General features: G+C 37.7%; 1 protein-coding gene across 1 annotated transcript in view; it reads left to right on the top strand.

The window, feature by feature from the left end:
* Window positions 1–27,458, top strand: part of GABRG3 (gamma-aminobutyric acid type A receptor subunit gamma3) — a 420,264-nt gene that overhangs the window by 217,109 nt on the left and 175,697 nt on the right. Inside the window, exons 4-5 of the mRNA XM_087967117.1 lie at window positions 5,613–5,836; window positions 7,874–7,956. Of these exons, the coding sequence (XP_087823243.1) occupies window positions 5,613–5,836; window positions 7,874–7,956 (307 nt within the window). The remainder of the gene's footprint in view (window positions 1–5,612; window positions 5,837–7,873; window positions 7,957–27,458) is intronic.

The following is a 27,458-nucleotide window of genomic DNA, read 5'->3' as shown; positions in this document are numbered from 1 at the left end:
TTGAAAATTAATAAAAAAAAATTATATAAAAAAGAGAATCTCAAATCACAGAGTTGAGCTGAATCAAGTTCTCCTTGAATCTTGAATCTCCAATATGGATAAAATCTGAATTAATTTTCACAGGTCTTATTTAAAGCAATTTCTCAAATGTTTAAAAATGTACATTAAAATACATAGTATGGCCAAACTAAACTCATTAAAATAATAATTTGAAATAATGTAATATGTATAAAATTGCTCACTTCTAATTTTTATGACTGCAGAAGTATGCACAAAAAACAAAAGTAAAAACCTCAATCCATCAGAGAAAAATTAAAATGTGTCAACTGGACTAGTAAACTACAATATTCAGTACTAAAGAAAACAGTTCTAAAAGCAAAATCAGAATAACATATGGATGAATTATTCTCTTTAACTTCCTTGGTTTAATTTTAATTTAATTTTCCAATTACAGACTGCCCAACTCTCAGACTTGTTGGCTAACAAATTTAAAAGCAAGTACAGCATTCATTACACCATAGTCACCTAGAAATGGATAACCATAAAATAAAATAAAAATGCTACAGAGTTTGAGCACCATCCTAACTCAAGGATGAGTATACAAATTTCTTGGAGAAGCTGTTTCAGAGTGCAGGTGCTGCAACAGAGAAGGTTTGTGGCTTCCTAGGTCCCTCTATGACATTGTGTAACCAAACAAACCTGATGCATACTTGTTCTACCCAATTTTACTGAAAAGAAACAATCAAAGATAGACAGTTAGGTAGATAATCGGGTCCCATGCCAGGGCATGATTTCTAGGTTGTAACCAGCACCTTGAACTGTACTTGAAAGCCAAGAGGTAACCAATGTACTTCTGTAGAGTGATATCATATGGACATATGATAGTATGCCCATTACTGCTCTCAGTGTTGTATTCTAGACCAGCTGTAGTTTGTGAGTGGTCTACAATGGCAGTCCGGCCTTCAATGCATTGCAATCATTCATCTGTGAAGAAGCTAGAGTGTGAAAGACCATTTGGAAGGTCTCCAATCCAATAATGAGTGTATCTGGCATGCTATATACATTTGTACAAAAGCTGTCTTGGCCACAGTCGCCACCTGCTCTTTAAACAGGAGTTGTGAATCCAAAAACTCCCTCAGATTGAGGACCCATCTTAATTACCCTATCCAATTCCCTATCCAATACTACAAGTGAAAATCACCCAGATAAGTGGGCTCAATTATCAATAGAGCCTTGGTCTTATTAGCCTGAAACTGGCGAAGCCTTCAGATGCTGGCATTGACCATCAATAGCATCACTTGGTGGCCTGGGGTCAAGAGTACATTATTTTTAATGGGATATCATCAGCAAACTGCTGATAAGAGAACTCTGAACCAGCAGATGACCTCATTTAACTTTACTTAAAGCTATTTCCTTTTGCTTTCAGAGTGCTTAAAATACCTGAACATATACAGTATATTAAAATCACTGCAATCATAATTTAATTTCTTATTTAAAACCATTCTGCTTTATCAAGATTCATATTGTCAGTAAATGTCAGTAATTTTTTTAAAATATCCTCAGGACTCCAATAAATGTCATAATGCATTGGCTTTTACTGGTGAATCTTGAAATGTTTTTGATTTATTACCTTAGTTTTGGGGTAAAAAAATAGCATAAGGAAAACAAAATAAAAGGTGAATGGTTCTGATATAATCTACATCTTATCAAGATGAAGAACAATACTGAAATACATTAACAATTCCAAACCAGTGGAGAGCAAGCTAAATGTTTAGAAGTTAGATAAACTGACAGATATGCTGTGTTTTAATAAATCTCCTAAAATGCTTGCCAATATTATCAGAATATTGAAATGTGAGTTTTCTTTTCTTAAGGGAGTTGATATTAGTTGTCGTTATGGTAATAAAGTAGAGGTGGGTTCTGTCAATAAAACCAGCCACAGGGATTAATGAAGGCAAATGTTATAATGCAGCTGCAAAAATGCAATGCCTAATACAGTGGTAGTACCCTATTCTGCTTTAGTCATGTTTTATCTGGAGTTATGTAAAGATAAGAAACTGGAACACACACACACACACATTTATTAGGCTTCTAGTTACTTCACAATCTTTATTGCCCTCTGAGTAAATTCCATATCTATCTATCTCCCTCCCTCCCCCCTCCTCTCTCTCTCTCTCTCTCTCTCTGTATGTATGTATGTATGTGTATATATATATATATATATATATATATATATATATATATATATATATATATATATATATATATATATATATATAATTTGGTACTTACATGTATGGTGTTCGGCTTGGTTCGGTATTTTCCCACGTCATAGTAGTTTGCTTTTAAAGTTGTAGCAACGTTTCAGCAGAATCTCATCTGCCATCATCAGGCTTCTGTATAGTGTCCGTCTGTGGGTCAGACTTTTACAGTGGTTTCAGATTTAAATATGGGGCAGCCTATTGCTGTGCCAGAATGGTTTTTTCTTCATCCTGATTGGTTGGGAGTCTTGGTCTGTGTTTATTGGTCTCGGAGTTTGCTGTGTTCTGCTTGATGGGTGTCTCTGATATCTTCTGTCTGTTTTTGGCTCTTTTTGTATCTTGATTGGCTGGCAGCATTGTGTTACTTTAATGGAGGCCTTTAGTGCAGCTTGGCTCTGGGTAAATGGACGGCTATCATTAGTTAGGAAGCTGGGTTTCATCTGGGTGCCTGGTTGGGGTGTGTTTGAGCTGGAGGTATCAGGGGGATCTGTTTGTGCCCAGGTGTTTGCCTGGCTTGTGGTGTGGAGATTTTTTTTTTGTGAGTGCAGGCTTCCAAATGATTGACAGCCTGGTGGAATCATCTCTTCTGTTCATGCTTTCTGGTCTTTTTCAATCTCATGGCTTCTCTGATGACTCTGTGGCAGGGTTTTCCATAGTGGCCAGGGTTTTGGTGCCATTGAAGTCGATGCTATGACCTGTAGCTTCCATGTGTTGGACTAGTGAGAAGTGTGTTCCAGCTTTTTGACTGCATTTTTGTGTTCATCCAGGGGTACTTATTCTTCTATTGGTCTGTCCAATGTATGTGGCCGGGCATGATGCACAGGGGACTTCGTATATGCCTTGGTTTTCCAGGTCAATTTTATCTTTGGGGTTGCTAAGGATGGCTGCTATTTTTCTGTCTGTTTTGAAGGCAGTCCTGATGTGATGTCTGTGTAGTACCTTACTAATTTTGTCTGTAGTACCTCTTATGTAGGGCAGGACAGCTGTTCCATAGGTCTGTTCATCTTCTGGGTCTCTATTATGTTTCAGTGTGTTTTTGTGGATCAACCTGGTGATTTTGCTTTTGTGGAAGCCGTTGGCTGTCAGTACTTTAGTCAGGGTGCATAGTTCAGCCTTAATGTGTGTCTTGTCTGCCAGGCGTTTGGTTCTGGTAATTAGTGTTTTAGCCACGGAGTTTATCTGTGCTGGGTGGTGGTGGGATTGGGCGTTATATATATATATTCTCTTAAGTTTTCGCGGGTACTTACATGTATGGTATTCAGCTTTGCTTGGGTATTTTCCCATGTCATTGTAGTTGTGCTTTTAAAGTTGAACACAATGAACACAGATGAACACAATACAGAAGCCTGATGATGGCAGATGAGATTCTGCCGAAACGTTGCTACAACTTTAAAAGCACAACTACAATGACATGGGAAAATACCCGAGCAAAGCTGAATACCACACACACACACACACACACACACACACACACACACATCTATCTATCTATCTATCTATCTATCTATCTATCTATCTATCTATCTATCTATCTATCTTTGGTTATTCGGGTTTTCTCCCGTGTAAAATTTGAAGTATCTTGGTGACGTTTCAACGAAATGTCACCAAGATACTTCCAATTTTACGAAGGAGAAAACCCGAATAACCAAAGATCCACATACAAATACCCGCGAAAACCTCAGAAAACATACATATACATATACATATACATATACATATACATATACATATACATATACATATACATATACATATACATATACATATACATATACATATACATATACATATACATACATACATACATACATACATACATATATATATATTTGAAAAGCTACTATATACATTACAGTTTGCATATTTTCCAAAGAACCAATAGTCTCATATTATAGAAATCCAGGTTTTGACAAAATTAAATGTTTTAAAACAAAATCAGGGTGACCATTTATTACAGTATGAATACTGTAGAAGATTTCCTGAGTGGATGGATGGATAATTGAATAATTATTGAGGTCCCTTGTAATCTTCAGATTCAGTTAATTTTACTAGTATTATCTTCATCTACCAAACATGACTTCTCTTCTTTGTTTTTGTTTTTTTCTTCACACAGACATTTGGTGATCAGTGATGGAGAAAAGTAGCTTAGCTAGCTCTGTCTCTTCTTAGCCATTGCATCTCTTGTTTCCTCCCTCTGGGCAATTGATGATAAAGGCCTAAATGGAAGGGATACAGTTCAATGTATTGTGTCGGTGTTTGTAGACAGAGGTTTGGATAAATGCATTGAATGATTGCTGTGGGCATAATTAATTGAACCATCTCTGGTCAGCAACAACAACTACAAAACCTAACTGACTTTGAAACCTAGTTGAATTTGAAAGCTTTCCTTGGCTGGTACAGGTTGTCCTTGACTTATGACCATAACTGAGCCCAAAATTTATGCTGCTAAGTGAGAAAATTGTCCTATTTTACGACCTTTCTTACCATAGTTGTTAAGTGTATCACTGTGTTGTTAAGTGAATCTGGCTTCCCTATTGGCTTTGCTTGTCAGAAAGTCGCAAAAGGTGATCACATGATCCGGGACAGAGGTGGTATTCAGCAGGTTCTGAGCAGTTCTGGAGAACCGGTAGCGGAAATTTTGAGTAGTTCGGAAAACCGGCAAATACCATCTCTGATTGGAGATTTTACAGTATCCCTCCCCTGCCACGCCCACCAAGCCCTGCCCACAGAACCGGCAGTAAAAAAAATTGAATCCCACCACTGATCCGGGACACTGCAACCATCCTAAATATGAGTCAGTTGCCAAGCACATGAATTTAGATCATGCGATCATGAGGATGCTGCAATGATCATGTGAAAAATGGTCATAAGTCACTTTTTCCAGTGCCAAACAGTCGAGGACTTCTGTATTTGACTGGGAAGTCAAAAATACATTTGGGAAAGTTACTTGGATGTGTCATTAACAATCACCAAATGCCCAATGTGGGAGATGCTTTACCTTTTTATCTAGTTAGTGGCTTAATAATGCCTCATTCAGCATTAAAAACATGTGATGAGATGCAGGTGAATGGATCAGAATCAGTCTTGCCTTTAATCAGAAATTTAGGAGGGGCTGACATGCATCTTATTATTATCATAGTTGAAAACCTATCATCTATTATTTGGAAGTAAGACAGTGACTAACCCAATTCCAGTGGTTAATGCAACACGTGACTTGCTTCTTAATTTTTGAGTATGCATTAAAAAAGAAAGGTAATGTTTTAAGAGAAATGTGAAGATTTTAATAAATAGATGATCTGGCTCTTCTAAATTTATTCTGATATATATATATATATCTAATTTCCTTTGCAGGAATACCAAATTGATATTTTTTTTGCTCAGACATGGACTGACAGCCGTCTTCGTTTCAACAGCACCGTGAAAAGAAGTCTCACTCTCAACAGCAATATGGTTGGGTTAATTTGGATCCCAGATACTATTTTTAGGAATTCTAAAACTGCAGAAGCTCACTGGATTACTACACCCAATCAGCTCCTAAGAATATGGAATGATGGGAAAATCTTGTATACTTTAAGGTAAGAAGCATTTGTGTCTTTGAAGAAGGGCTAGTTTAAATAATTACTCACCCTTTTATAGAAATTAATGTAATTTCAATTTTATAACAGAAATAGAAAAATCTTAGCTGGCGGAGGGCCTTGTCTCAAAGATAAGAAACACAATCAGTTTGGCATTAAATTGGGATTGTTCAGGCAACTTGTTTCCCTTAGTTCTGATGTGTTTTAGTGACCTGCACAATGGGTTGTGCTGAGTTATTGCTGTTATCCTTAAAACTGTCAAATAGGACAATAATTTAAGATATTTTCATAGCCAGAACTACAAGGAGTCCTCAACCTATGACCCAATTGAGCCCAAAATTTCCATTGCTAAGCAAGACAGTTGTTGAGTGAGTTTGGCTATTTTACAACCTTCCAGACCTAAAAATCCCTGCTAAGGGAGGCTGATCAACTCTGAAGTCCTCTTCCTCAGAAACATTGGGATCTTTAAGTTCCCCTTCCTCCTCCTCAGAATGACTAGAGCGACTATGGTCAGAGGCCTTGGAATAGTCTTACTCTTCTTCCTCCCCCAACTCTGAATGGGAGGGCTGGAAACAGAACTGCTGTCTGAAAACACCCTTCTGAGAGTGGGAGACCCCTTGGGGAAGACCCTGGTGTAACAAGGACAGGCCTCCCCCTTATGGATGAAGGAATTGTTTAAATCCTTCTGCTAGGCCCTGCCTTATGGCAACAGAGACCATTTCTCTAATGTCCTCAGGCCTATTCTCCTCAGAACATAGGCCCACAGCTGTGGGGGTATAGGTTGCTTCAGGCTTAGGCCTATGTCCACCTTGAACCCCCTGACCACCGAGGAAGGAAGGGCCAGGCCCCCAAGTAGCCTGTCTAGAGGAAGGCCTTGATCTGCTTAAGTCCTGGGGAAACTGTTCTTCCTCCACTCTCTCTGGGGACCAAGCTAACAGGTGACTGGGAGCAGATTCACCACCCTTGGAAGAAACCTCAGGGCTAACGTTGCCACAATTGTTAAGTGATTCACTGCAGTTGTTAAGTTAGTAACATGATTGTTTGGCTTCCCCACTGACTTTGCTTGTCAGAAAGTCGCAAAACGTGATCACATGACCTCAGGGCACTGCAGCTATCATAAGTATGTGGTCGTGCCAGTTGCCAAGCATCCAAAATTTGACCACATGACAATGGGGATGCTGCAACAGTTGCAACTGTAAAAAAATGATCATAAGTCACTTTTTTCAGTGCTGTTGTAACTTTGAACAGTCACTAAACCACTAAAATTGGAAGATTGTAAGTCAAGAATTACCTGTACTATATACCTACAACTACATATGCAATTAATGTATTTTTCCCAGAAATATAGGTAACGATAGTGTCAAATTTAGCTGTATGGCACTGGCAGTCCTCCATTGAAATATTAAAATCTAGGGCTCTAGATTCAAAGAAAAAAGGGTTCTGATCCATGCTGTGACATTTAATCAGCCCTATATAGAAGTCCATGAAGAGGTTGCATCTTCTCTGGGATTAAGCAGCTCCTTTCAACATCTGTAGCACAATCCTGGGAAAAGTCACAATAGGTATAAGACATTCAGGTAAATGTATGGTCCCCTTTCTCTTTGAATCCAAAGTACTGGACAGCACTAGTAAACAGGCCTGAAACCAATCAGTTTTCAAACCCAAACAAAGTCAGCCAGATGACTGCATGGACCTATCCATGTAGAGGTATCTGTTGCAAGCCACAATATATCACACGCGAGAAGACATCACTCTGTAAATATAATAATTCATGTCATCTGCATAATATTTATAAAATGATAGCTTATCCCTCCCTCCAATTCCCATATGACTGTGTGGTTTTCTTAGCAACAATATGGAAGCGATTGCTATTGCCTTCTCCCATGATAGTTTCTGCCTAGTAGTTGTATCAAAGAGAATCCTATAGAAGCACTTTCTCATAATATTCCAATTAAGCCTTTGAAATGACCGAATTACTAATTTTTTTTATAGCCTGCTGTCATACCAAGACAGTAATAGGTACCTGGTTTTCTCTAGGCTCACCATCAATGCCGAATGCCAGCTGCAGCTACATAATTTTCCCATGGATAAACATTCATGCCCGCTGATATTCTCCAGCTGTAAGTAATAGCCATGGTGCCTATCTACTATCTGCTAAAACTTTGCATAAAGACCTGCATTTGCTTCTCAATTTGACAGGTGGCTCTTACAGTGGCATGAGATTAAGGTGCTTATTGTCATATTTGCTAGGCATGTGACTTTCTCCATCTGCACTTACAGCAGGATGTTTTTCACCCTGCAGCATTATCACAAATGACAAGAACTATTAATTTGTGGTCTCAATTATGAGGAGGCTGAAAAATGATGCTCAGGATGCAGTAAGCATAAAGAAAAACATGAATCCATAGTCCAGAATGTGGCAGATGTTACAAATAAAGACTCATTTATCTTGAAATGTGTTAAAGGTACATAACAAATAGCTGAAAAGCAGCTCCAATCTATCTGTTGGGATTGGACAAATGATGTTTTCCTTTTCTTATTTTATAAGTTTGCCAGTTCTAATTGGGTAATTGTTATATGTGGTTGTATGTCCATGTGCCAATACATTTCAGCATTGTTGAGTGAACCTGCCATCTTTGTTGGTAACCCTGCTGCCAATCAGAATCTCTTACAGCAACAGGATGAAAAATGTTAGTTGTTGCCTTAAATTGCAAACAGAAACACTATCAAAACCTGCTTAAGAATATTTGCCATGCTGCCATGATGCTTTGGTGTATATGTGTGTATTTACATACATACATTTTCTGTGGTGGTCTTTGATTCTAAGAATATTTTTACAGAAAATGCAATCATTGATTAATGTGGGAAAATTCAGTTTTCCATTTGAGCACTTTGAAATATGCATGATTGGATGGACAATATTAGGATCTAACTAAAATAGAACTCTAGAATCCCTGGAAACAATTATGTCAGTTACAAAGCTATGGAATGTAATGAATAATTTTAAAAGATTTGATATTTTTCCCATGATAAAATGACTTTATGGGAAAACCAGCATTAAAAATTGGGAGAATGATGATAGTATAGAAAAATTGGATAAAAGCAGCAATATTGATTTTGGATCAATTGATAGAGTATGCAGATGAAATTTTAACTTACACTGTGCTCAATTATCATCTATCAATAGCATCTGATGCAACTTCATGGCAATGCATTTTCAGCTTCTGAAACACCCAAACTACACACACACACACACACATACACACAACACACACACACACACGTGTGTATTTTAGAGGTTCCTATATTGCCTAGTTAATATAAGCATATTAGAAATACATGAATAATATTTGTATTAGATAAGTATACAGAGAACTACCTGTTACTCTTGTATCAGCATTTTTTTTCTGTTGCATTTTTTCACTTTTTTTAAAGCACTTGTTACTCATTTTCAGGGCAGGGTAACAGGATGAGGTATTTAACACAGAACAAGTAGAACACATAACAAATAGAAGAGAAAATCCACAAGATAAATTTGGCTGAATATCTGTTTTTGTTTTGCATCTTAGTGGGTGTTAGCTGCAAAATATGTATTTGTAGAGATGTATAGAGGTTTCAAAATGTACCATTTAAAATTACATACACACACACACATGAGAAAAATTATCCTCTGTGTGTGGGTGTCTGTCTTTTTCTCTCTCTCTCTCTCTCTTTCTGACTTTGTGTGTGTGTGTGTCTGTGTCTGTCAGTCTCTCTCTGTCCCACTCTCTCTCTCTCTATCTGTCTGATTCTTTGGCCTAAACCCAAAGTTATTCTTTTCCAAACACAAGTTCTCTTTAGCAAGGTCTATTGCAATTGATAAAATTATAAGAACTCCGGGAACTAAATTATTTTCAGTTTAAAACCAGTATACTTTCATATACATTAAAGTGAAAACCTCTGATTCATATTCTAATAAACTTCTAATGAACCGGCAAATAAGTAACACTTTTCACTGATAATGGACTGTTTGTATCTGATGATTTACACAGCAGTCTTTCAGAACCCTCTCAATAGGGGAATCAACTATTACGGTATGGACGAAACACTTAAGAAATTGATCTTGCCTTTTAAAACCTTCAGCAAATCATCAAAATGCAAATAAAATGAATCTGAAAATGTCAGATTCCACCCTCCTGTGAATTACTGAGTTGCAAAAAAGAAGTTGCATGTGTCTGTGGGTGCATATTGGGTTATACAAGTTATATAGCTGAATTTTTATTAAAAAACTTTTGATTTGCTAATGCATTCATTTTCTTGGGTGTTTGCAACAATTCACATTGTGCTTCTAGTAGGCTGTTGTAATTCCCAGTTATAAAGAATGAGTACTATTTATTGGGAATAATAATTAATATTAATTTCAATAGATCTTGTATAAAAACTTTCCTAGGATTTTTATAAATGAAGAAGAATGTGGCCTGTGAATGTGCTCAGAAAGTCTTAACAAGCATTTAGTTCTATACTGTAGTTTTAGATTTTTTCTGAAGGGCTATGAACTGAAGGATGAAAATGTGTTGAAGAGACATAAACAGAAGTACTGCTTTTCAGCTTGTCTCATGTTTAATAGTAAAAAATGTCTTCGGGCAAGAAGAAACAGACTGGACAGTGGTGTGAAATTGTTTCTGTGAATGCAATTGCTTCAGTAACTTACTGACAGATCTGCCTGGTGGTTATTCAAAAGAATGAAAATATCCTGTGCTACTATGAAATTATTGAAAGACATGCCAAGAATTATTTATAATTGGGAATCTGTTTAGTGACTTGAGAGATACCAGAGAGATGATAGTTCAGTTTACATTTTAAATGGCAATAAACAGCATCCTGCCACAGCTTTACTTCAAAAGAGGGTTGAAACTATACTGACCTCAGCTACTGAATGTCCTTATTCCATAGACAAAGAGGGAATGGATAGGAGGGGGTCAAAAAGAGAGAAAGACAGCATGTTCTTGATGAAAACACATTGAAGGGTTATGAAAGAAAACATCCTATTGTAAAATATCACAATACAAAGGATATGTGGTGAGCTTCCCAAACACCATTTTCTAGTCAGATCTTCAAACCTGTAGAGAAAGTTAGCATGGGGTTTCAATCTCCAATAAATAATTTACCATCATTTGAAAGAAGGGGAGAGTTTATAAATACTTAATCTCTGATTTTCTCATGTACAAGGGAATTTTATCTTATGTTTAAAGAATATTCTGGAAATGCTTTTCCCCTCAAGTGTTTCTGAATGTGCAATGGATTTGGCTGAAGATCAGATTCAGAGGCCAAGTGGAAGAGATATTTCTTATCTTGGACAAAGTAGATAAACAATGTCACTTTGGTGCCTTCATGAAAATCCAGTCCTGATTTGTTCTTCTTTGGTTCATTGTGATGAAGTCCTTGTACCACAGGTGGTATTCAGCAAGTTCTAACCAGTTCTGGAGAACTGGTTGCAGAAATTTTGAGTAGTTCGGGGAACCGGCAAATACTACTTCTGACTGGATTTTACAGATATTACAGTATCTTTCCCCTGCCACACCCACCAAGCCATGCCCACAGAACCAGTAGTAAAAAAAATTGAATCCCACCACTGCCTTGTACCCAAATGAGAGTGCCAAAGCCAACAGTGAGGACAAGTATTGTATTTAATAATGAACCATCTTTTCTTTATATTAGATATAGGGGTGTCAGATTGGGTGTCATATTGGGCCAGATGTGTCACATGAAGGCCATGCCCACTTTGGCTCCACAAAGGCAAAAAACGTCATGATACGTCACAATACGTCACATGACACAATTGAGTTTGACACCTGTGCATTAGAACGACCTTTGTGATCAGACCACAGCATCTTAAACAATTGGGTGGAAGGAATTTCCTTTGTTTCTTCAATGTTGCAAAGCTTCTTATTATGAGCTATCTAGTACCCAACATGTCTAGTATGATTGTGCAATGCTTTGCTTCGGTTCTAAAAGAAGCATTTGAGGGCCCTCACAGCTGCAAATATAACATCAGTTTACAATTCTATAAAAAAGTTGAATCTTCTCCCAGAACTTCATAGTTAGATATGGATGGCAGCCAGATGAAGAATACCTGTTCCATCATAGCACCTGCCCTTTGGAATAGCATTACCAAAGATTAGACTGGCCCAACCTTATTGGCCTTTAAAGCCTTGTAAAAGTCCAACAGGGTTAAAGCCAATGTAATGGGACACTTGGAGACCTGGAGGCTAGCTAAGTCTGCACAATAGTTGTGTTGAATTGTTATTGGTGAGTGTTTTCACTGTGTGTTGCTGTTCATCTGTTTTTTCTTGTGTGTTTATTTTTTAAATAATTGTTACTATACCCTTAGATTCATTAGCTTGAGATAGGTGGCTATAAAATTTGAATAATAAAAAAATAAAAAATGAGCCCATGCATTTTTCCAAATACGCCAGTCTTAAAGAGTTGCAAACTGGAGCTGTGCTTACCTCATGCACTTTGGAATAAAAGCAAATGCAAAACACTTTATAGCATTACTACCTAATATAGAGCTTGACTTATTTTAAGGAAAACACCAGTGAATTAATTCCTAATATAATTCCTTATATTCAAATATTATCGCATTAGGGAAGAAAAGAGTTCCCTTTTGCATAATGTACTTTGGACTCTATTAAACTTGGACTACTCTAAAGCAATTCCAGGCAAATAACTGGGCTATTTCCAGACTTCTGGATTGGACTGGCAAATTGGATCAGTTGGTTTTTTAATACCTTCAGTAATTTTCAAGACAACAAGTAGAAAATAAAGCACACATAACAGCAATTTGCTGAAAATAATTTAGGAAGACCATTCCCATGTTTTTGTGGTGGAATGTAGCCCTCAGATTTGGGAATCTGGGCTATATTCCACCACAGTTTTGGAATATTGAGATTTGCTGAAAATATATGTGTGTGACTATTGTTTGCATCACAACATTGTAGAGTGAATAAATACAATTTGGTATCTTCACAATCCCCAGTAAAACGCAATGTACAATACTTGGAAGGTCTGAGAAAATATCTACAGACCCCTAACATTCTGAGCATAAACTGTTTCAATTCCTCCCCTCAGTATACTGCTATAAGGCATTGCATGCCAAAACAACTAGATACAGGAACAGTTTTTTCTCTTGCACTATCATTCTGTTGAACACCTAACTCTCATAGTGCTGTCTAAGGTCTATGTATATTTACTCATGTTGTATAGCTATAGTATTACTATTATCCTTCCTATCTTTTTACTATCTCCTCTTAGTGGTATTATTATAAATATTATAGTATGTGTAATAAGTGTATAAGACTATAATAATTATAGTCTCATACACTGAGAGCTTATGCACCGGAGACAAATTTCTTGTGTCTCTAATCACATATGGCCAAATAAAGTCTTTTATTCTGTTCTGTTCCGTTCTATTCCATTCCACTCCACTCCTAGATTATTCTAGTGGAAAACTCGATATGCATGCAACATTTATCTGGAACAAATTTTATTTAATGAAATGGAATTTACTTTATGAAAAATACATAGGATTGAGTTGTTATATGTATAATTATTATAATTATTTAAAATAATGTGTCATTATAAATTTAACTTTTATTGACTATCAGTTAAATTAACAAAATCATTTTACCTGGAACAGATATCTTCTTATCTCTTTTAATTGCTATGATTTTTAATTTTAACAGGGATTCCTTGGTCTTCTTTCTGATAATAGATTAAAGAAGTCCAAAAATCTACTCATTTATTCTTTCATTATATTGCTCTGTTATCTAATTATAACCTTTACACATGGTAATAGTTGGAAAAGAGAATGTGCTAATTAATTATACTTTCCTTTGGGATCCTTCTGGTAATGTAGGACAGGAGTTAGATTATTACTTGTTTTTGCACATATATAAGCTCTGTTCATATAGCACTGAAAGAAGATGCTTCAACTAAATTGCAGTTCCTTTCCTCTTGCTATTTCTTATGTCATAGAAGAACCTTCTAGAACAGTGGTGTCAAAGTCAAGGCCTGTGGGCCCACGGGGTACTTAGATCTGGCCCATGGGGCCACCCTGGAAATAATGAAGGACCGAACTGCAGTGCCTCTGTCAGTGAAAATGGAGTTTACAAGGGCCATGCGCAGTTTCCCAAGCTCCGTTTTCACTGGCAGCGGGTTACAGGAGGCCATCACAGCCAAAAACAGAGCTTGGAAGCTGATTTTCACTAGCAGAGCGCTCAGGCTACTACAGTTGCCCCCAACACAAATGAAATCATGCTGGCCATGTCCCCACCCAAGGTCAAACACAAAATTGATGTGGTCCTAAATGAAATTGAGTTTGACACCCCTGTTCCAGAACACCAGTCCCCTGAAATAATATAGCTCATTAGGAGAAAAGCAGAAATAAGAGCTTCTTCCTTGTTCTCTTCTTTAATGTAGGGACCAAAACTAATTCAGAAACTACTCAATCAGCATTCCATTCCTCTTTTTTTCCTCATCCAACCAAGCCTTTTCTCCTGAGCACTGTAAGGTATGCATTGGGAACTCAATTGCTGCAAACTACAGATCAAAAAAGGACAAAATGTCCCAGTAGTCTCATCTGCTGAAATGAATAAGTTCCTCGATTGCTCATGTTGGTGAATTTGCAGAAAAAGAGAATAAGCAGCATAAAGCATTTTGAAAATTTGTCTCTCAGGCCTTTAAAATCATTTTAATGGAGTCTTATCCATAACTCCAAAACCAAACAAATTTGATTTTCTGGAACACTCTTGTGAAGTAGAGTCTTTTTTATAAATAATCAATAAGCACAATGATGACACCATACGTAATTATTGACAGATGTCTTTTCTGTGGGTAAACAATTACTAAAATTATGTCATCACTGAATTAGAAAACTTGGCATTTGCTCGTTGTGAGTAAGGATGTCATCTAGTAAGAACATCTGCCAAATCTTAATGTCTAGCATGATTCATCCTGGCACAGCGTATCAATTCATTATATCTCCTTTGAAGATAGTTGTTGATGGAGGTGAAAAATTAACAAGCACTTAGGATCCTGAAAATAAACTACTTGGACTATAAAACTGAATTGTATTTCTTCTTATAAACTAATGCTAAAGTTAAGCTGACAAAAGAAAAATAAAAAACAAATGATTTGGAGCTACGGGGAAGGGGGGAATCCAGAAAAAAAAAAAAACTGAATACATTGTTATAGAACAGTGGCTCAGGATGCTGCTGACTTTTCCATTCTAAGCCCCGCTTCTCTTTCCCTCTTGAGCATATGGCTCAGGAATTTCTAATCCCCCCCCCACGTACCTGCAAGCTTTCCATACATTGTTTACTTTAAGGGTGGATATTTTTATGCGGATTGGGCACTGCTGCTGATTACTTATAGAACACTATGTAGAGAACTTAGAGGGGGAAATGTGGCAATCAGTAAGAAAATGAGCTCAGTAGGAGAAAGCAGAAAAGTGTACGAAATTGTTCTGCCTCTACTCTCTTCGGCATAAGAGGCAGAAAAAGAGACCCTGTTAGGCTTTCAAGGTGCTGTTATCATAGCATATATCAATAAAGTCATTTTAGTATTTCTCATGGTAACTGTTTCCTGACTTGCTCCGTCTTACAAGGGTGATAGTCTTTACTGTGATATTAGCAGGAATCTGGTGGCATCATAGGTTGGAGCAAAGTTGTTTGTTTGTTTGTTTTCAAGTTGAAGAGAGAATATAAGGTTAAGGATAAAAATGGGAGCAGAAAAGTTTTGGAAAACAAATTTCCCCAAGTCCATCCTTAATGTTCCCAGCCAAATCATACCACTACTATTTGTCCAAAATTTGATGCTGTAACTTTTGGTCTATTGAAGAATTAAAGATCTAACAGCTAAAATTGAAACAGTTTACATTCTTAAAGCACCACTCTTATTTCCATCTTTATTTTGAAGGAAAAATATATATAATTAAAAGCAAAAAAATAATCCATTGGAAGTTTTCCAATGACACTGCTCAGGATACAATGATCTGCAATAAGTACATGAGAAAGAAAAAATGGGGGAAAGTTATTTGTGGGTTATTATATGTAGCCTTCCTAACAATCTTATTCCAACTTTCAAGTCCTTTTTCTAATATACTTTTTTTCCCATATCATTCTAGTCATTTAAGCCTGATTTCCTTCTAAAATAGACATGTCAAATACGCAGTCCATAGGCTGGATCTAGCCCTCAATAGACCCAGAGTTGTCCCCACAGGGCCATCCCGGAGATGGTGAGGGAACGATACACGCCACCCTGGCCCACTCCGGCCACACCCACCCAGTCAGCCATGACGGCCAGGCCATGCTCACCCTGGCCTCCAAGGGCAAACAAAATTCTGATACAACCCACAATGGGATCGAGTTTGACACCCCTGCTCTACAACAAAGATCAGCCACAATATGAAGTCTGTAGATTAAATCCAGATCTATATTAATGCCTGGTGATCTGATGGGGAGGGACTTATTGGAAAGAAAGCAAGAAGGTGCTGATAATATGCACATGAAATAGGATAAGGTGTACCCAAAATACAGGCTAATAGCTATCTCTGATGGGGTAGTGAAAGGCTTTGTGAAAGATTGACATGTCTATAGTCTGGAGATTCTAAAGTCTTGCTTTTCTTCCTCTATACAATATTTCTGTTTCTTATCATGCTAAAATTTCATTATATTGGTAATATAATATTCTTCCCTCTCTATTCTTATATCTTGGGCATTGTTATCATGTTAGTTTTCATTCTGAGTCAATTAAAAAAACTGAATGGAATACTGCCTTAGTTAATGGACTTAATTTATACTTATATTTACTGTTTTAATGTTTTACTGTTTCATATTGATCTTTTATTTATTGGAAGACAGATAGATTTGCCTCTATGTGAGATGGGGAGAATATAAGTTTAATAAACAAACAACAAGTAACCATCTTGCCAGCTCTATGTATTAATATTGGCTCCAAGATTTTAGAAGAATGATTATGATCAGATTCAGATTCATACTGATTAAAAAAATATTTGTCAAGCAAATGCAATTTAAATTTAAATTTTACATGTAATAATTAAACATAATTAAAATTATTTTTCATGCATGCCCACATTCAACAAGGTGGGGTTCATTTGGGTTGACAATAGTTCCTTTTTCTGTCTTCCAGAACTTTAGTACATTTTTTTTCTCTTCTCAAATTCATCATGGAAGTTGTATATTGTATTTCATTGATTTATACAGCTAACCAAGGAACAGGAGCGGCAGAAACAAATTCATTGTAGTTCTTTCCTTTCCCTTTCCCAAATCAGTTTTGCAATATTTCATTTAATTTGTTTCTTATGAAAGGACAACTATATTATGTCCCCTGTTTCAGATGAGCTGCTTCCAAATAGTAAGAAAGATCTGGGAAATCTTACTTAATGGGAGACTCCATTTAAGATTTAAACTTCAAAATCAGTGGCAATCAGGTTGAATGAAGTATCAAACAATTTAATTTGTAGAACATCTAGTGTAAAACAGTATTACAGAGCAATGCTGAATTGATCCTGTTAACTGAAACAGAATTATAATCTGTTGAAGAACATGTGCTTTCCAAGTATTCTGTCAACTTCTCTTACATGGTATTTGTGTTCATTAAAAACAAAATCATCAAACTATTTCTATTTTATACTGTTTTCTTTAAAATGATCATACTGTAGAAACAGTCATGGAATTAGTTAGTTAAAAAGCAAGAGTTATGATAAGCCAATATGGATTAATCAATTCTTTGCTTGATCATAGCCAAAAGGTATTTGATTGTCCCCAAGATGGCATTCTGACTCAGCAGGACTTTTTTTTTATCCCTGATGACAGACAGTGGATTTTAGTGCTTAAGCTGGGTCTTTGGCAGCATATTCCCGACATAAATGGGATGCCACCTGCTAGGAATGACTCAAGATGACCATGGACCTATCTAAGAAGAGGACCTAGAAGTTAGTTTGGGGTCGCAATGGGGGAACATCACAATGGAGGATTGATTGATTAACAACAGATCCCACCTTCCCCCGACCCCATTCTGCCCATCTATAATTGGATATTAGCATTTGTTTAATTAATTAAAGTAAGTAATGATATCAATTAGTTAGTTACAGGTCCCATTGATGAAAGACTATCAACTGTTTAGGACCCAGGAACAGAGCCTTTTCTGCCATTCTGCCCACCTGTGGAACATCATTGATTAATAATCATCAGAATAATAATTTAGTGACAGCTGCAAGAATGTGTGATAGATTGCTTGTTTAGGATATATGTACTACTATTTAGGATTCCGAAAAGTTCACCAGATTACCACAGCAGATCTGCTGTAAAAAGATCTGAAAAGATAAAGTGATCTGTAAAGATCTTATTCAGCATACTAAAAAGCAGAGACATCACCCTGCCAACACAAGTGTGTATAGTCAAGGCTATGGTTTTCCCAGTTGCAACGTATACAGGGGTGGGATTCAAATTTTTTAACAACCGGTTCTGTGGGTGTGGCCTAATTTGTGGGTGTGGCTTGGTGGTCATGTGACTGGGTGGGCATGGCTTGCTGACTGGGCATGGCTTGGTAGTCATGTGACTGGGTGGGCATGGCTTGTATGTAAATATTATAAATATTTATGTAAATATTGATTTTTTTAATAAAAAAGAGCAACTTTTACCAAAAAGCAGGCAAAGCAGGCAGGCAGATTGAGTTGCTCACAGAATCACAGATTCACTTAGAGATCTATCTATCTGCAATCAGCTACTTGAGTCTGCACTGAAAAGCTTCAGGTTCAGCTCTGCTTTTAGATTAGCTAGAAAGGAAGAAATCCTGGATTTCCTTCTTTCTAGCTAATCTAAATCTCCCAGCAGAGCAGAACAGCTGATGGTCATGGAAAAAAAAGGAAAAATAGCAACTTACCAAACCAGGCAAGTTGGATGGCTTGCATGTCAGGTAAGAAGTGAGAGGGCGGGGAGGGAAGGGCCAGCCAGTAGAGTGATTTGCCAGTTCTCTGAACTGCAGACAATCATAACACATGTGTGTGCAGCGTTTGCAAGAAATCATCAGCTCTGCTGCCTGGAGAGCTGCCAAGCGCTGTGCTCAGGTGCACAACATTTGAAAATCCTCTTGTTTCCTGCTTTTTCAACCTCAGCTATGCCGTACAAGCAGCCGAGGAGGGAAAAGCAGGGAATAAAGGACAGCCTAGAGCCCAGGCAGATGGGTAGGCCAAATACCAAAGTGGTTCGGTGTCAGCTGCTCTTCACAGCTACAGGTTCTATAGAACCAGGCCAAACTGGTAGCATCCCACCCCTGAGTGTATGGCTGTGAAAGTTGGATCATAAGAAAGGCTGAAGTGCCAAAGAATTGAGGCCTTTGAACTATGATGCTGGAGAAGACTCCTGTGAGCCCATGGACTGCAAGGTCAGTCCTAGAGGAGATCAACCCTGACTGCTCTTTAGAAGGCCAGATCCTGAAGATGAAACTCAAATACTTTGGCCACCTAATGACAAGGAAGGACTTACTGGAGAAGAGCCTAATGCTGGGAAAGATTGAGGGCAAAAGAAGAAGGAGATGACAGAGAATGAGGTGGCTGTGTGGAGTCACTGAAGCAGTCGGTGTGAGCTTAAGTGGACTCCAGAAGATGGTAGAGGACAGGAAGGCCTGGAGGAATGTTGTCCATGGGGTCATGATGGGTCAGACACGACTTTACAACCAACAACAACAAAGATCTTATTTGTGTTCTAAAACAAATACTGCTTTCACTAGTGTTGACTTTTGCCCTTCCTATCCTTTTCTGCTCCATCGTACAATTATTAGCTGGTGTCATCTGCATTGGAAACTCAGGTTCAAACTGAGGATTTGTGCATGTTTTGGTTTTGATTCAGAAAGGAAACACAGCAGTTATTTTTACTGGGCTTTCACATAAATTATAGCAAGGGCCAATGGCCAAATCAGACTTCACAAGCTCAGCAGGACAAGCATCAGTGCATTTTCTAAGGAACATACAGACCTACAGCACTGGGATTTATTTTCACTCTCTATTTTAATGTACTGTATTTATCTAGTGCCCAGCAGCAAACTTATTACCATTTCAAAGAAGCTGGTATGTTGTGCAAATCACAGTCTATTTTTTCCTACAATTACATTATAAAGCTGAGGTTTGACTAAGGTACATCTTTGTTCATGCTATCATTTTTTGAATTCAGTAACTTTGTTCAGCAGATAACTATACTCCTATTAGCCATAGGAACTGTTTGACATGGTGATCTTCTTTGTTAGGTGCTGTTTTAATAGCAGAGTCTAGATTTTTCACTTTCTAAAAATATACACAGTGATGCAAATACCAAAACTGAATGATAAATAAAACATCCAGAAGGCTCAGCTGGATTTTTATCTTATATTAAAATAAAACATACTTTATAGACCATACAACAGCAAAAATTCCCAAAAGACCACAACTCTCTTTTTGTTTACTAAGTTTTAGTACACTTACAAAACTTATTTTGAGAAGTAAGTAATATCAAAGAATCTAATCAGTGCTTTTTGCAACCTGCTAGAATGTAAAGAGGATAAATAGACAGGTGATCCAATAATCAACCCCAAGATGTGGGCAATATAGAGACTTACAACAGTGGAAGGAAAGCCTTGCAGGTATCAGCATAAGTTCTTCTGTTCCTTGGTTTGTACCATTGTACCACACCTGGTTTACAATCATAAAAAGAAAATGCAGAGTGTGGGTGTGTTTGCAAGAAGATTTGTGTCATATGGGACATCAGAAAAGAAGAATTTGCAGTCAAGGGTGTGAAACAGCTGTCAGCTCAACAGACAACTGATGGTAAAGGAAGAGCAGGTTTGGGCTTCTTCAAAAAAAGCTTTAAAAAAAAGAGTCCAGAAGTTTCACTATTCCAGCAGAAAAGCTAAGAAGGTCAAGCTAGCCAGCCAGCTGCTGGTAAAACACTTTTCTGTTCTCACCCCAGCACAGACTGAGGAACTCAAGGCAATGTCTCAGTTGTAGTTTAGAACAACAGTTGATAGCAACAGAAGCCAACTGGAAGGTGGCTAAATGGTAGCTAAAGATTTTGGTGTAAGCTCAAGCCACAAAAGAGAACAGCATTGTTTAGGAGGACTGAGATATGCCCATAAACATATAGTATAGCATAAAATAGCATAGGCTTAGTAATAAGTCTTAATGTAGAAGTGAGGAAGATAAGATTTTTTTAAATAAGTGTCTGTGGAAATGTAAGGAAGTCTATTGATTACTGATCTGTACCATTTCCCAAAAGAACCCACTCACAAGAACCAAATATTGTATAGAATCAGATTTTCAATCAAAATAACTTAGAATTTTTACTAACTTGATAATGTAAAGTTAATTTTCATGTCCATTTGAAAATATGAATCTTAGAGGCAGAATAAAGAATGGAAAAGAAATATGTACAAATTAACTGTTAATAATCTCTGGGCCTAGTCAAATGATTTTAGACTGGTCAATGTCAAGAGATTTAGGTGTCATAAACCCCAGTATCTTATGACTTGAGTTGTAAATGCAATGTCTGAGAGGTAAGTATTATTGATTTCATGAATTTCCATCTATTCTAGTATGAAAGAAAACCTATATCACCTATAAAGATGACTTTCCTTTCAAAGTATAAGTGTCCCTTTTAAAGATTTCCATTTTTTATGGAGGCCTTTCATTTTTACTTCTGTTAGGTTCTGTGCAAATGGATCAAAACTTGTGCCATTTTTTATTATTATTATGTACCATCAGTGGTTTTTTTTTTTTTTACTTTTAGTGAGCACAGAGTTTCTGTGGTCTCTCCTAACTCATTTTTTCAAGTCTTCCCATATCACACTTATCATAACTGAGTCCATTTTGCACCTAATTGTCTCTTCTCTTTTCATCCACCTTTCATAATATTAGATACTTTTCCTCCTTCTCCTTCCCCTCCCCCACTCTCCCCCCCCCTTCCCCTCCTCCTAAGTAGGATCATTTGATCCTGGTGATTTTTGCCTCAAGTAAGAATTCTGAGTTAATCCATCAGTTTGCTCACAATATTCTCAGGAGTCTTCTCCAACACCAAAATTCAAATTGCATCCCATTATTTTCCTAACCTAACTTTCACTTCCATAGGACATTAGAGAGAATATTGTGTTTGCATTATTCTGATCTTTGCAGGTATAGACACATTTTTATATTTGTCTGGGAAAAAAAAATACTGTCAGAAAACGCTGCCTGTTCCATAGTAGTGAAAACTTCTCCTTCTAGAAATTGTGTGTATTTCTGAATAAAAATGAAGATTCAAAATTTCACTGCAGAACTCTTAACTCCTGCACGCAATTAACATGCAAAGAGATGAGCCTATGATTTTCTTAATCTCATATAGATCACATACACAAGATTTAGGTTTGTTTTTGCCCCGCAAATAATTTTATTATAAAAGAATGAAAGGTTTGCAAGCATCTTATTATTATTTAATGCTAATGTTAAATTTTGTATATTTATTTTCCCACTGTCTATCTCAATCCAAAATTAGTGTATTGATCTATGTTTACTAAAACTACTTGACTTTATTGACTCTACTAATTTCCATCTCCAGAGTTATGTCCTGGTTCTATGTCTTCCTATCTCTCTTATTTCCTATTTTTTTCTCTCTCTATTTTTCCTTATTTCTCCATGTTTTCAGCTCTTGAAGCCAAACACAGTCCATTTACACCTGAAAGTCCTTTTTATTTATTCAGTCTCTAAATATTTGTAGCATAAGAGCTTTTCCTCTTTCTGCCCATAGCATTCACAATCTTCTCTTCCTGGAATTGCTTGATAAAACTTTGCCTGGACTCATGTAAGGAGTTGGCTTACTTTAGGTGTTTTGCAGATGCTGGTTGAACTCCTTCTGTACCCACCCTCCACCCCTTGGCTCTGTCTTAGCAAATCTTGCCTGTCAGGCAGTTGCTTCAAGGTTTGCAGCTTCCACATGTCATGGGGCTACTGCTAAATTTGCTCACTTGTGACTTTGAGTTGGAAGCTTTTCCTAGCTTGTTTGCTGCAGTCTTAGTGGCAGAATTCCTTTGGCACCATTCCACTACACACACCAAGTTTTTAGAGTTCTTTCTGGGACAAATTGTCCAATAAAGAATAAAGTGATAAGGTGGATTGCCTTCTTAGAGTGAAACAAAACACAACAATGTGTTATAGCAAAAACATCAGTACTACTGAGTGTGGGTTTTACTCTCTCTTTATAAACTGCTCAAAAAAATAAAGGAAACATTTAAACAACACAATGTAACTCCAAGTCAATCACAGTACTGTGAAATGAAACTGTCCACTTAGGTAGCAACACTGATTGACAATCAATTTCACATGCTGTTGTGCAAATGGAATAGACAACAGGTGGAAAGCATAGGCAGTTAGCAAGACATCCCCAATAAAGGAGTGGTTTTGCAGGTTGTGACCACAGACCACTTCTCAGTTCCTATGCTTTCTGGCTGATGGTTTAGTCACTTTTGAATGCTGGCGGTGCTTTCACTCTAGTGGTAGCATGAGATGGAGTCTACAACCCACACAAGTGGCTCAGGTAGTGCAGCTCATCCAGGATGGCACATCAATGCGAGCTGTGGCAAGAAGGTTTACTGTGTCTGTCAGCATAGTGTCCAGAGCATGGAGGCGCTACCAGGAGACAGGCCAGTACATCAGGAGACATGGAGGAGGCCATAGGACGGCAACAACCCAGCATCAGGACCGCTACCTCCGCCTTTGTGCAAAGAGGGACAGGAGGAGCACTGCCAGAGCACTGCAAAATGACCCCCAGCGGGCCACAGATATGCATGTGGCTGCTCAAACGGTCAGAAACAGACTCCATGAGGGTGGTATGAGGGCCCGACGTCCACAGGTGGGGGTTGTGCTTACAGCCCAACACCATGAAGGATGTTTGGCATTTGCCAGAGAACACCAAGATTGGCAAATTCACCACTGGCGCCCTGTGCTCTTCACAGATGAAAGCAGGTTCACACTAAGCACATGTGACAGATGTGACAGGGTCTGGAGAACGTTCTGCTGCCTGCAACATCCTCCAGCATGACCGGTTTGGCAGGGGGTCAGTAATGGTGTGGAGTGGCATTTCTTTAGGGGGCCGCACATCCTTCCATGTGCTCTGCCATTAGGTACCAAGATGAGATCCTCAGACCCCTTGTGAGACCATATGCTGGTGTGGTTGGCCCTGGGTTCCTCCTAATGCAAGACAATGCTAGATCTCATGTGGCTGGAGTGTGTCAGCAGATCCTGCAAGATGAAGGCATTGATGCTATGGACTGGCCCGCCTGTTCCCCAGACCTGAATCCAATTGAGCACATCTGGGACATCATGTCTCACTCCATCCACCAACACCACGTTGCACCACTGATTGTCCAGGAGTTGGGGGATGCTTTAGTCCAGGTGTGGGAGGAGATCCCCCAGGAGACCATCTGGCACCTCATCAGGAGCATGCCCAGTTGTTGTAGGGAGGTCATACAGGCACGTGGAGGCCACACACACTACTGAGCCTCCTTTTGACTTGTTTTAAGGACATTACATCAAAGTTGGATCAGCCTGTGGTGTTTTTTTCCACTTTAATTTTGAATGTAACTCCAAATCCAGACCTCCATGGGTTGCTAAATTTGATTTCCATTAATAATTTTTGTGTGATTTTGTTGTCAGCACATTCAACTATGTAATGAACAAAGTATTTAATAAGAATATTTCATTCATTCAGATCTACGATGTCTTATTTTTGTGTTCCCTTTATTTTTTTGAGCCATGTATATAGTAGCCTTCCCTGCTAGTGCTGATGAGCTTGTGGTTTTCTCCTTGATTAGGGTATTATTGTTTGCCTGGTGTGAATTTCCTGCTTTTCTTGGTATTGGCTGCTGAAGACAATGTATTCTGGTCTTTTTGTTTCCTTCTTAGCTTTTGTATTGTGTCTTTTGAAAGTTGTGAATATGGTTTATCTTTATGTTTTTATTAATGGCCGTTTTGTCTGAATGCCAAGCTTCCCGAAATCCCCCCCTTTTTTTATTTAGCTGGTCTAAGGTGCTAGCAATTTCTCATTTGAAACTGTGGTTGTCTATGTGCTGTTAAGGAGTTTTCATAATGTCTTCTGACTGTTAAATGGTGTTCCTGGGTACACTCTGTGAATCTTCTGCCTTTCTGTTCAACACAGTGGCTGTTATAGTCCTTACACTTGCACTATGAGAACACTATGTTCTTATCTATTGGGTTGCATAATAGTTTATGCATGATTATTCTGCACATTGAAACTGAGGTATCACGGCTTATTTTCCACGTATGCATTCTTTTTCTCTTGCTTTCATTCTCTCATGATTTCTTTCTCCATATCCTCAAATCTGGAACTGCTGTCATTATGTGAATTTAGAGATCTGGGAACAGATGGCTAAAGTTATTTTTTGAATGATATTATTATAGTCACTATTTATGGTTTTTGAAAGAACGATGGCACTTTTGCTTGTTGCAGATGGAGATATTTAACACATAGTTAGAAAAGTGTAAAACAAATATCTAATTAGATAAAGGGCAATTTATAGTGAGTCTTCTAAGCATTTATTCAAATTCTAGTTTACATTGCTTTATAAAAAGAATTACATTTACATTTCACATGCATTTAAACATATTTTAATTTCACATTGTTATCCTCATGGATAATAAATTTTCAGATAATAAAAATACTGTCCTTGTGGAGAACAGAAACACATTTCCAATTACTAGATACTTAATTTTTAAACCAGTGCTTCTCAACTTTGGCAACTTGAAAATGTGTGGACCAATTCAACTTGGTTGGAAATTCTGTGAGTTGAAAACCACACATCTTAAAGTTTCCAAGGTTGATAAACACTACTTTATATGATGGGCTACTTTTTTCCTGTGAATTTCATGTTGCAAAAACTACAAGATTGTTGGGCCACTGGTTCACAGCTTTCATACAATAAAACATCTTTCCATAGACTCAGGTTCATAATCATTTGAATAGAGGGCAAACATCTAATGGCTGGAGTCCACACATACTGCTTTAGAGAGACCCAGAAGTGGTCAGGTTGCTTCTTAGCTAGTGACATTGCAATTATACAATGAGATAGAGGAGGGCTTTCTTCTGTTGTTGTTTTTTAACCATTTTATGAGGATTTGGGAACTTCTACTCCAGCTTGGATGAATGTCTTGAATCAATATGATGGGCCACAAAAAAGGATTTTGATTATGTTGCAAAAAGATGTTTTGAGCAGAGTTAGGTAATCTGAGGGTCCTCTTGCTATTTTAATGTAGAATGCACACAAAACATACAATAGGAACCTTTAAAAGTTTTTAAAAGTGTTAAAAGGCAAAGAAAACCCATAGCTTTGCAGAAGTTCAAGGGGGAGGATGAAAGAAAGTGCTATACCGGTATGTTGCATGGTTACACTTTGCATCATTGCTTTGCTTTTGCAACTGTTCTCCATACTCTGACACACACAATTGCAAAAAATAAATGCTAAGACTGATTGACAAAGAGGTTGTTCATCATTGAACAATGGCAACAGAACTCTTTAAAGGTTTATAGAGAAGAATTAAAACCATGCAAGTTTATCTTTAGTATAACATACACAGTTTGAGCCCAAATGGATTTGACAGTTTTATTTCCCTGAGGGATTGGTTTTTTATTGTGTACATTGAAGCAAATGAACCTTTATTCCATGTTAATCATTTTATAATGAAATATCATTAAAAAGTTTAATCTGAAAGTACTATTGTATTTGGAGCACAATCAATGTGAGAAGAAGATATTCCCCCTGAAGGGACAGGCAAAAGTAGAAAATATTTTGGGGAATTTATCAGAAGAGATGAGGAAAAGAAAGCAAATGTAAATAATGCCCATGGCTGCCTACTATATAGTTAAATTATTTGCATAGACAGTGATGTAAAGCATTTTTCCAAGGTGTTAAATCTACATTTTTGCTATAGATTTTGGTTGTGGTAAAAATTCAGTTGCTCGGCAACTGGCATGCATTTGCAAAGTTTGCAGCATCCCAGGGTCATGTGATCACCATTTGTGATCCTCCCAGCCAGCTTCATATAAAAGATGGCGCGCCCAGTTGACGCCGGGTACCGGGCCGCGGCACCCAGCTGATGTCGGAACCGGGTCAGCGGCGTCGAAAAGGTTGGGGATCCCTGGTGTAAAGCATTTTTCCAAGGTTTGTTAAATCTACATTTTTGCTATAGATTTTGGTTGTGGAAAAAGTGACTTGCAACTGTCCTTACACATGATCATCACAAAATACTCAGGGTCACATTATCAAAATTCAGTTGCTCGGCAACTGGCATGCATTTGCAAAGTTTGCAGCATCCCAGGGTCATGTGATCACCATTTGTGATCCTCCCAGCCAGCTTCCAACAAGCAAGGAAGAAAGCCAGACTCACTGAACGATCACATGATTCACTCAGCTGCAGTGATTCACTTAGCAAACATGGCAAAAAGTCATAAAATTGCATTCAACTGGCGTAACTATTTAGCAACAGAAATTCTGCTCTCAGTTGCAGTAATAAATCAAGGACTACCTGTGCCACAATGTCCATCAG

Source organism: Notechis scutatus, chromosome 5 (assembly GCF_049901735.1).
Source record: "Notechis scutatus isolate UNSWTSFEM ecotype Mainland chromosome 5, rNotScu1.2, whole genome shotgun sequence".
NCBI classification, from domain to species: Eukaryota; Metazoa; Chordata; class Lepidosauria; order Squamata; family Elapidae; genus Notechis; species Notechis scutatus.
This window is presented reverse-complemented; position numbering and strand designations above follow the sequence as displayed.